General features: G+C 43.0%; 2 protein-coding genes across 6 annotated transcripts in view; one reads left to right on the top strand and one right to left on the bottom strand.

Annotated features, from left to right (window-relative positions):
* Positions 1 to 3,108, bottom strand: part of evi5l (ecotropic viral integration site 5 like) — a 28,012-nt gene extending 24,904 nt beyond the window's left edge. For 4 of the 5 annotated variants that reach the window (XM_019862038.1, XM_019862037.1, XM_019862036.1 and 1 more), the window contains exon 1: positions 2,770 to 3,108. The gene's annotated coding sequence lies outside the window, so the exon portion shown is untranslated. The remainder of the gene's footprint in view (positions 1 to 2,769) is intronic. The other variant, XM_019862034.1, reaches the window with a different exon arrangement.
* A 1,232-nt stretch (positions 3,109 to 4,340) lies between these two features.
* On the top strand, positions 4,341 to 9,163 carry LOC109511420 (ATP-dependent RNA helicase DDX39A-like). The gene is made up of 10 exons (XM_019862510.1): positions 4,341 to 4,458; positions 5,440 to 5,647; positions 5,777 to 5,904; positions 6,465 to 6,741; positions 7,116 to 7,234; positions 7,646 to 7,777; positions 7,875 to 7,984; positions 8,324 to 8,468; positions 8,554 to 8,701; positions 8,959 to 9,163. The coding sequence occupies exons 2-10, from the start codon at positions 5,440 to 5,442 to the stop codon at positions 8,973 to 8,975; spliced, it is 1,284 nt and encodes a 427-aa protein (XP_019718069.1). The 5' UTR covers positions 4,341 to 4,458; the 3' UTR covers positions 8,976 to 9,163.
* The last annotated feature ends 1,487 nt before the right edge of the window (positions 9,164 to 10,650 follow it).

Raw genomic sequence — 10,650 nt, forward strand, 5'->3', positions numbered from 1 at the left:
CCGGGAAGCCTCCAGCCAGTCAGGGTGGCCTGCTCTTTGGATCAAAGTTTCTATTTGTGGCTTGAAAAATAAAACTACACTCAAGAAAATGAGTCTGTGTCCCGTACCGCATTTTGACATAGTAAAACAGTTCAAACCGTTTTTACGGAATAAGAGGCGGGAATTTCCTTGACCGATTTCAGGCAAAAATAATTCTCTATTTTTATGTATTAATCACCCTTTGAATGTACTGAACTCCTGTTTCAGTGCCAGTATTGTATTAATTTCGAGAGTAAAGGCCTTTTTGCATGCACGGGTGTTAATCCATCGAGCGATTGCTCTCCACTGAGAATAACATTTTTTTTTACATGACTACTATTCACGTTACTTTCCTACATCCACTGAAAAAAAAATGTGATCAAAGAAAAACACACACACTGTATAGCCACGCATCTATTCATTTTTGTATAAAAGCAAAGACTGTGAGCGGTGTCACTCAGTGTGACTTTGTTTTAATAAATAAACGCCAACAAAAGTATGATTAATGTAATTGAGCAGATCATTTGAAGAAAAAAAAAAAACGGTTTCGTTAGATTGAATCTTGTCTGTCAAAATCGTCTTTTCATGACAGTTTTACCTTGCCCACCACTAAATCAGTGCCTTTCCTTCTTGACATGAAAACAATCTGTGAACATTTAATCATCTCTTCTCAACAATCTGTTAACCTTTAATCATCTCTCCTCAGTGTCATCACATGCTTGCAAAGCTTTTCCAGAGTAGAATGAGCTGAAATCATCCTCGTGTTTAGACTGGAGGCTAATTTCATACAGTTTGTACCCAGCTTTAAATACACAACATTTTCTCGGTCGCACAAATGGACAATATTCGGATTGCTGTGCGGACAATATTCGGATTGCTGATCCCAATGACTTTCTAACTCCCACATAGCTGCATTATGAGGCCATCCATGGTCAAGGCAAGTACTGAATTGAAGGAGCTAAAGGGGTGAGTCACAAGTGTACTTTGTCTTTGGGTCTGTGCCCATGAGATCAGATCAAAAAGACTTGAAGTGCTTAAAACAACAAATAAACAAGATCACCAGGAAGTGAGAAAGAGATTAGTTTCCCCTCGGGATCCAAACGTGTGATTTGCCGTTTGCATGTTTCAGGGATTTAAGATAATTCTGAGAATCAACTCACTGTATTCATCAGTGGGAGGTTCAAGACTACATCCAACAGACGATGATCAATGGCTTGGTGAGCAAACCCTTGAAGCAGAGCTATTTAAAGTAGTCATGTGTCAACTGGATAAGTGATTTCCAAAGTTTTCCAGGTGAGGATACACAGCAGCAATTTCCCTCCGGGGACCTTGACTAACTCAGCTGGGCCCAACTATTCGTGGGGGATTGTGAAAATATGCTTATAATTTACAACCGTTGATACGCATTAATTTTACATATAAAATTATCCCCCCGCCCCCCCCAAAAAACGCTGATAAACGTCCTTTGTTTTCCACGAAAAACTGGGGAAGAAATGGGGAAAAAAGTACCGGTATATTTCAAAAAATATCCGCGAATAAGTGAATCGGCGAGTACCCAACTGCGTGCATGGGGTGGTCCACTGTATGTCATGTGTGCTTAGACCAGTCTGATACGCATTAATTTTACATATAAAAATTATCCCCCCGCGCCCCCCAAAAAACGCTGATAAACATCCTTTGTTTTCCACGAAAAACTGGGGAAGAAATGGGAAAAAAGTACCGGTATATTTCAAAAAATATCTGCGAATAGGCGAGTACCCAACTGCGTGCATGCGGTGGTCCACTGTATGTCATGTGTGCTTAGACCAGTAGAGGCACGTGGAACATATTGCAAAAAAAAAAACCTAAAAAAAAAAAGAAAACATACATTTGGAATTTTAAAACGTTGTAGGCTCTTTCAGAGGCCATGCTGTACATTCTGATGACTGCACCTGAAAACTAAAAAGAGGAAGAAACAACTCATAGCAATGTTTTGCCCAAAGTATAACTGCAAGCTAGTTATATTTCCCCAAATAGTGGCTCTTCCTCTACAAACCGCTGTGTTCCAATCATTTGTCCGGTACCACATGTCATTTACTTAAGACAAATGAACGAGTCCCTGAAATGACTCTCTCTTTTTTCCAGTCATAAAATACTAGTCAGCTATTTAATAAAGAGGAGCATGAGTTCCACTAATGCTTCGTCCAACACAATTTCCATAACAGACTAGTCACCAACATGACAGCTCATCTCCGGTGATATCAGAGCTGGTCTGCTTTGTAACTAGGATACCCGAACAGGCCAGCACGCTGTGTGCAGTCAATCCACGGCTGAGGCGGAATTAACATCTGCGGTTTTAAATGACACATCTCCTCCCGGGAGGGAGTGCAGATACCACCGGCTTCCCACGACAGCAGCGTGGTTGTGTAACAACATAAAAAAACGAGAGCAGGACAACACAACATGGCCATCCGACATTATTTTTCCCCATGCAAATAAAGCAAGAATAATGCAAAAAAAACGGGGGGGGGGGTGCTAATAAATATGAACGTCGGCGTCTTGTTTGAGAGGACATGTGACGGAATGTAGCTGATGCAGCGAGGAAGAGTGGAACATTTGAACATTTATGACGACATTCATCGATGTTTGAGCTAGGTGGGCCTCTGTTGTACTTTAGCAGTGCAATTTGACAAGAACTGCCAAGGTGGTCTCGCAACAACACTGTCACCAAGCTAAATGAATGAAAACAGAAAACATAAGTGCAGTACTTACCAGACGCGTTTTTCCATTCCGCGACAGTGCAGATTCAGTCTCACCCACGACAGGAACGCCTAAATATCAACACCGCTCGTGTTATCGGCTAATTAAAATCCTCATTTATTAGACCGTCGAAGACAAACACACACTCGGATAGCGTCCAACGCAGTGCCATCCCTCCCGGCGATGCCAGCCCCGACAGCTGTGATCGAGTCAGCCCAATCAAAGATGCCAGCAGTGTGTTAACGTTTATATATTTTTAGTTTGGAATCAGCGGAAATAAACATGACTGCAACGCCGACTCAACAGGGGAATCGGCGCAAACGGCAGCATCAATCACGATGAGGAAATCATCGAGGGTGGCTGGCGTTCGGCAGCCTTCGGGAAGGAGGAACGAGCCAATCGGCGCGGACAACGGCAAATGATTGACAACTCGCCGGCCAATCACCTTCTGAAACTACAGCCTCTTGCGTAGAAGAAGGGTTACAACAACCAATCACCGTCGATATTTATTATGACGAAAGGCGGGGTTTGCAGGTGTTGCACAGAGGTTCACGCAGAGGAATTAAGGGCAATTTAGATAGATAGATAGATAGATAGATAGATAGATAGATAGATAGATAGATAGATAGATAGATAGAAACATGGACATATAGAAACATGGACATAGTAGGATTAGATGCGCGTACCTATGTACAGACATACATGCATAGATAGATGATAGATAGATAGATAGATAGATAGACGTGCGTACTTATGTACATACGTGCACACGTATGTACATACATACATACATACACACATACATACATACATACATACAGACATTCGTACGTGCATACATAACATACAGTGGATTAAAAGATCATGTAACATGGACCACTGCAAGATCATAAATTGAGCCAATGCCACAACTGTTTACGAATCCGTTTAACATACTTTCAGTGTTTTGCAATGCTTTTCATTCTTGGAGATAACCGGTGTTCTACGGGTGTTCTCAGGGGGCGGGGGCAAGGTCTATTGCTGAGTTCCCGAAAAGTGAGAAGTCTGACTTTTCTGACCTCTAACAAGCAAAAAATATTTTATTATGCCATGCATGTTTTGGGAATGTGGAAGGAAATTGGACTACCCGTAGAAAGACACAGGCACGGGGAGAAATCCACACGCTCTGAACCGAACTCTGGACGTCTTGACTGTGAGGCACCTTGCCGCCTAAGTAACTGTGAATGTTGTCTGGTACTGCTTGCTAGCGAGTGTTCACATCGGTGGTTACGAGTCTGACACAGGAGGAAAACACCTTAAAAATTATCTCCGTTTCAAATGCTTTGCCACCATCTTGTGGCATTAACACGCGGCTGTTCCCTCTGAACAGCTAGACGTCCACGAATGATAACTTCAGGATTTTTCGTACATTTTCTACTGATAATCTTTTTTGTGATGAACTACTAGACGCATTAATTGTGACATAAAACTAATTTTAATACAAAATAATATTTGTAAAATTGAAACATCAAATTACCTGGACTCTTGCATTTGTTTCATTGCTTATAACACAGTAAGGAGGTCCCTCGATCCCTGTCGTTTCCGTTGGGTACATGAATGCACCGCGGATGCGTGCCGCTCACTGTGCCGTGAATACTTGCTAGCTTGCAGAGTCATTTCATCGACGTCGGCGGGACAAACAAAGAATAAAGATCTTGGAAGGTAATCTACAGGCGTTAAATATGTCCACACATACGAGTCACTACACAAGCCCGAACACAGGCATCGCCTGGTTCCATTTACTCGTTGGTAATTTAATTGTTGTGTATTTATAAAGTAGGCCGCAATTGATGGTTGCGCTCTTGCTAGTAGGCTAAGCGAGACAAGCTAACCGCGTTAACGCTCACTCGAGGTCTTCGACCGAAATCGTATTTTTGGTAGCACCATAGTGTGAACAATTGATCCGTTTTAAAACATACAAAACGTGAAATCAAAGCAGCCTCGATGATTTTTTGCATACGCTGCTGATTAATTAAAGTCGTGCTTCGCTTTTAGCTGCTAGCCTGGAAACGCGCTGCAATGAACGAGGGAAAAACCGCTCCTTTGAGCACGCTGTGCGTCGTTTCACGCTAGGGAATCCGTGGTCGTGATTAAGCCTAATAATGACATTTATTTAAAATAGAGACGTATGATAATCATTTGATTCGAAACGTACGTGTACGATTGATGCGGCCTGCTCGGTTTCGACGCCTGTTGCGAATTTACCAGCTGTTCGTGTAATGGACCGACTAATGTAAAGGCAGATATTAGTATATTAAACACATGAAATATGTTCTAATAAACAAAGGTAAAAAAAATTGCTCGACAAATACAACAGGAATGATGTAATATTTTTCTCCTGGAGGACACACTGCGGCCAGAGATTGGTTCCCTTCGAAACCCACCACAATCTTTTCACACACACACACTTTCGTCGTGATTCACATTCTCTAAATTAATGACGAGAATCCCAATTTAGCAGAGTTAGAACATTTTAAGGAAGGAAGACCACATCACTTAGGGAGAACCTGGGTGTACTTTAGCGTTGTATAAAGGCCTTTTTGAACAAGACCATAATATGAACTACGATAGAGACGGTCACAATGCTCTAAAATAAACAATGCATGCAGAGTTGATCCTGGTTATTTTTTGACTGCCTCACAGATGACTGAACCTGATGTTGATAATGAACTTCTGGACTATGAAGAGGAAGAGGAGCCCCAAGGAACATTGGAGAGTTCGACCCCGGCAAACAAAAAGGCCGTGAAGGGGTCGTACGTATCCATCCACAGCTCTGGGTTCCGAGATTTCCTCCTAAAGCCCGAGCTCCTACGTGCCATCATTGACTGTGGTTTTGAGCATCCATCCGAAGGTGAATGGCAGCGGTGGATACACTCTACAATATGATTGTGAACAATGTTTTTCGGTCAAGTCTTAATTCCGTCAAAAATCGGGAATTTTTTTTCCAGGCTCTTTACCAAGCATTTGTTCGTCTTTTCAGTCCAGCATGAGTGTATCCCTCAGGCCATCCTGGGCATGGACATTCTGTGTCAAGCCAAGTCCGGTATGGGAAAGACTGCTGTGTTTGTGCTTGCCACCCTGCAGCAGATTGAACCCGTGGATGGTCAAGTAAGTTCACCTTTTATCCCACCAACAATACAGTACAGGAGTTGATTTTTGTTTAATATGTGTCACTTTTCTATTATAGTGCCTATTATCATTTGTCATCTGCAGCAGACTGCATGCAATGTCAAACGCATCTTGATTTGATTGGTCAGAAGCTTTCACTTTTCAGTCTGATGCCACATCGCTGCCACCAGCTGGAAGTCTGAATCGCAATGTCACCGTACATAAACCCGCGGAAAAAAATCAAAACTCGTCGTCAATGAACGTTAATAAATAATGATGGTGGCTGAATGCAAATAACAAATACTCCTGCTTTGAATGAATCCAAAGCAGCTTCAGGCCTTTTCTATGCTTCATTGGTCATGACACAACAAAGGAATTGCACACACTTGCACATGAAATGGCCTTTGCATTGTCCAGTAACTTTTTTTTTAAGCCTTAAAAATTTCAGTATAGTTTCGAAATATGTGGCATTTGAAGTGTTCCTATTTCAAGTGAACCAATTGTGTGTGTGTGTGTGTGTGTGTGTGTGTGTGTGTGTGTTTTTCTCTCTTACATTCCAGGTGTCCGTCCTGGTCATGTGCCACACTCGAGAGCTGGCCTTCCAGATCAGCAAAGAGTATGAGCGCTTCTCCAAGTACATGTCCAACGTCAAAGTGTCGGTCTTCTTCGGCGGCTTGGCCATCAAGAAGGACGAGGACGTCCTGCGGCAGAGCTGCCCGCACATCGTGGTGGGCACGCCCGGTCGCACCCTGGCGCTCATCCGCAACAAGAGCCTCAGCGTGAAGAACATCAAGCACTTTGTGCTCGATGAGTGTGACAAGATGCTGGAGCAGCTGGGTAAGTGATGGGACACGACCGGAACCAGAAAGCGTAATAGATTTATTTATTGTTTTGTCTTTACCATAGGGAAAAAATCTCTCCACCTCATGTGTGATATTGTTTGATAATGCAAAATGAATTTTTATGCGATTAAATAATTGGTAGAATACGCCATTATAACTATTTGATTGCCTCAGCCAGAGGTACAAGCATGTTGGAGGGCTAAACCCATTTAAAACGAAACATTTTTTCATATGGTCTAAATGCAGCTATTTCAGCTGTCGTCGCGTGTTATCTTATTTAACTTAAGTTAACTTATCGCTGCCACGACCGGAGATTCATTTGAACAGGCCGTCGGAATGATCTCAATGTGGCTGCATGTCCCTTCGCAGACATGAGACATGACATCCAGGAGATCTTCCGGCTGACTCCCCACGAGAAGCAAGTCATGATGTTCAGCGCCACGCTAAGCAAGGAGATCCGCCCGGTGTGCCGCAAGTTCATGCAGGATGTAAGTTGTCAAGTACGGCAGTGAAAAACAAACAGATTTTGCTGAAATGCACTTTTAATCTTAGAGGTAAGCTTTAAACACAACGCTGCTCTTACAGCAGAAAACTCTTAAGTCCAACCCTGGAGACATGCTCTACTGTACGTAGAAATCTCAGTACAGTTTTTTTTTTTTATCCTCACAAGCTGAAATGAAACTTGCCGACTCTTCGGCAGTGTGTCCCTTTAGCTTTGCTCACTTGTGGCTGTCAGTGCCATAAGTGACCATATCAGAGGGCTAAAGTGATGCACTTGAGTGGCAAAGTTAGGGTCAGCATTACTCCCTAGCTCTAATGCCGCACAAGACAACATGTACGCATGCTAAAAGGACGTTACCTGTAACGGTATGCAAGACTAATTTAATCTCATGGTGCAGCCCATGGAGGTGTTTGTGGACGACGAGACCAAGCTGACCCTTCACGGCCTGCAGCAGTACTACTGCAAGTTGAAAGACAGCGAGAAGAACCGAAAGCTCTTCGACTTGCTCGACGTGCTCGAATTCAACCAAGTATGGAGTTCTTAACATGCAGAGCAATGAGACGAAATGGTTTGGGGAGGGGGGGAAAAAAAATCCTTACTGTCGTGGCGTGACTTGGTCTCGTCAGGTGGTGATATTTGTGAAGTCGGTGCATCGCTGTGTGGCGCTGTCCCAGCTTCTGGTGGAGCAGAACTTCCCGGCCATTGCCATCCATGGCGGCATGGGCCAGGAGCAGAGGTGGGAGCTTGTTCAGCTAATTCCCTATTTTAGGAACAAGGAACATGAATATGAACACAATCCTTAATAAGCATTTAAAATATTAAGACGTCAAAAGAATGGAAACACGCACGCCTTTAGTCTGCTAGCACATTGCTAATGCTAACATATGGGGAAACACCATTTCCATCAGTCGTTTTTCTATGCCGCTTATATTTACATATAATCCTTTAAGCAACAGATAAAAATGCTGCAGAATATAATCAGGAGTGTATATAAAGGCTGAACAATAAGGTCCCAAAAATGGATCCCTGAGGTTCCCCATACGAAAAAAGTCGCTCTTTGCATCTGCTATTGCAGGTTGTCCCGGTACCAGCAGTTCAAAGACTTCCAGCGGCGGATTTTGGTAGCCACCAACCTGTTCGGCCGAGGCATGGACATCGAGCGGGTCAACATTGTCTTCAACTACGACATGCCCGAGGATTCCGACTCGTACCTGCACAGAGTCAGTTGCGCTGCAGTAAAACCCCTCAGCGTGTGACTTGCTGCCACAAATCCCACTCACCTTTTTCTTGTCCCCTTCCTACCAGGTGGCTCGCGCTGGCAGGTTTGGCACCAAAGGCCTGGCCATCAGTTTCGTGTCCGACGAGACTGACGCCAAGACCCTGAACGAGGTCCAAGACCGCTTCGAGGTCAATGTGGCTGAGTTGCCAGAGGAGATTGATATCTCCACTTACAGTGAGTTCTCTGCTTGATTGCATCATCCGTCTTCTCAGCAATGAGGAGGGTGACTAATTCTTTACTGATGTAACACACCTGCCCCAATTTTAGCCACTGAAGGGCAAAAAAACAAAATGGACCTACTACTTGGTCTATAAAGCCTCATTTTGAGATTGCAATTGAAATATTAGTAAGACACCAGTGGTTTGTAGATAGGATTCACAATTTTTATGTTTAATTTTGTACTCTGCTTCCTTTTCTCTTTTTTACTCCAGTTGAACAGTCCAGATGAATCTGAAGTTTCCAGTGATGTGTGACCCTCGTTTTTTTTTTTTTCCTCCTTAAGGAAAACAGGCAATGTCCCCGTGCCACTACATGTTGGGAAGTTTAATATTTTTTTATTTTAACATGTTGCTCGTTTTAGTGTTTTTCTTTTTAAGCACTGTTGCTTGGTTGAGGAAATAAACATTTTATACCTTAGTTTGCTACAGTGATGCCATTTGTCTGCCCACACACAAGGAAAAAAGGAGGGGGGGAACGTGATTGATCTCGAAACATTTGACCTGCAAATGCTTATAAATCATTTAATTGTTCTTTCATAAATGTAGTATGCCACCTTTAAGTTTTTATAAAAACTAAAATAGGGCAAAGCTTACCCATCAGTTGTTACTGTAGTAACTGACCCTCTACAACAGAGGGAGGCATTTCATTAAGTTACTATTTTGCTTTCGAGGCTTAATTTTTAAAACACTTCATCTTTATGAAGCTCTCAAAACATTCATGCTCATCCATCACGCTGCATAAATACTGTCACAGAAGAAGTGAAAATAGAAATAGACAAATATTAGACTCAGTTTATTGAACATTTATCAGATTGTGAACCAAAAAAAAAAAAATACTTTTAACTATTTTTACAAACACACCAATGTGGAGTGGCGTCAGTGCTGTGTGTCAACATGACAGCTTGTCAAACAAGTGCAAACTCCCCCCACCAAAACAAAGAACTTGAGCGTTCTTTTGCTGGTTGTAAATAAAGAATATCTTAAGGGTTTGTGATGCATTACAGGATATAATGTCAAAAGACTGTTTGTGGCTCAAATGGGTTGCATGCATACAATTTGGATACATTTGTGCTTTTCTGCAATCCAAGTCAGCAAAGGTTATCCTGAACACTATCTTGTGGAATGTGGTGTGATAAGAGCTGACTCGCCGAGCTGCTAAAAAATAGACAATGCCAACAATCAAATGTTAATCCTGTTTCATATTTACAATGGCAAATCCATAACTTTCGTTCTAAATGATCAGCTGTCTCAGCTCCTCTCTGAGCCCATCAGTACGACACTAATAGTCATTCAACACAGAAAATAGAGTATATGACTGAGTACCGTGGAGTACCCTGGCTGTCTATCTCAGGGCATCGCTGTACAGTGAACCCTTGCTTTTTGTGGGGGGTGGAGACCAAACCCTGTCGCGAATAGCCACAATCCGCAAATAGTTGACACCCGCCCACCAAGATTTAAATGTTACAAGATGGCAAAGAACTATTTTTGCAGCATTCCAAGTGAGTTTTTCAAGAAGAGGGGAAGCCCCCCCCCCCACCACCTGAAAAAAAAATTAATTCAGGGTTCACTGTACACCACAGAAAAATTGTGTGAAACCCACTTAACATATTAGGTCCTTTTGCATTGCCGCTGAAGTTCAAAGTCAGTTTTCAAAGTGCCTTGCAAAGCATTTCCTCTTGCGGCCTGTCGGGAGGGTCTCAAAATATCCAAGTCGGAATAAGCACGCTTATCCCTCGTGAAGGAGGGAAGTGTCCGGGGCTGCATCAGGGCTTTAATTTAGCTCCCACGTCTGAACAAAGGCACCCTGGGCCACACACACACACACACACACACACACACACACACACACACACACACACACACACACACACACACACACGCGCCCGACCACGCACGACACCGCAC

Source organism: Hippocampus comes, unplaced genomic scaffold, assembly GCF_001891065.2.
Source record: "Hippocampus comes isolate QL1 unplaced genomic scaffold, H_comes_QL1_v1.1 scaffold7, whole genome shotgun sequence".
Lineage (NCBI taxonomy): Eukaryota > Metazoa > Chordata > Actinopteri > Syngnathiformes > Syngnathidae > Hippocampus > Hippocampus comes.

Coding starts and splice junctions, on each gene's coding strand:
- LOC109511420 (XM_019862510.1), top strand. CDS start 5,440: ATGACTGAACCTGATGTTGATAATGAACTTCTGGACTATGAAGAGGAA. Junction 5,648..5,776: donor TTTTGAGCATCCATCCGAAG/GTGAATGGCAGC, acceptor TCGTCTTTTCAG/TCCAGCATGAGTGTATCCCT. Junction 6,742..7,115: donor CAAGATGCTGGAGCAGCTGG/GTAAGTGATGGG, acceptor GTCCCTTCGCAG/ACATGAGACATGACATCCAG.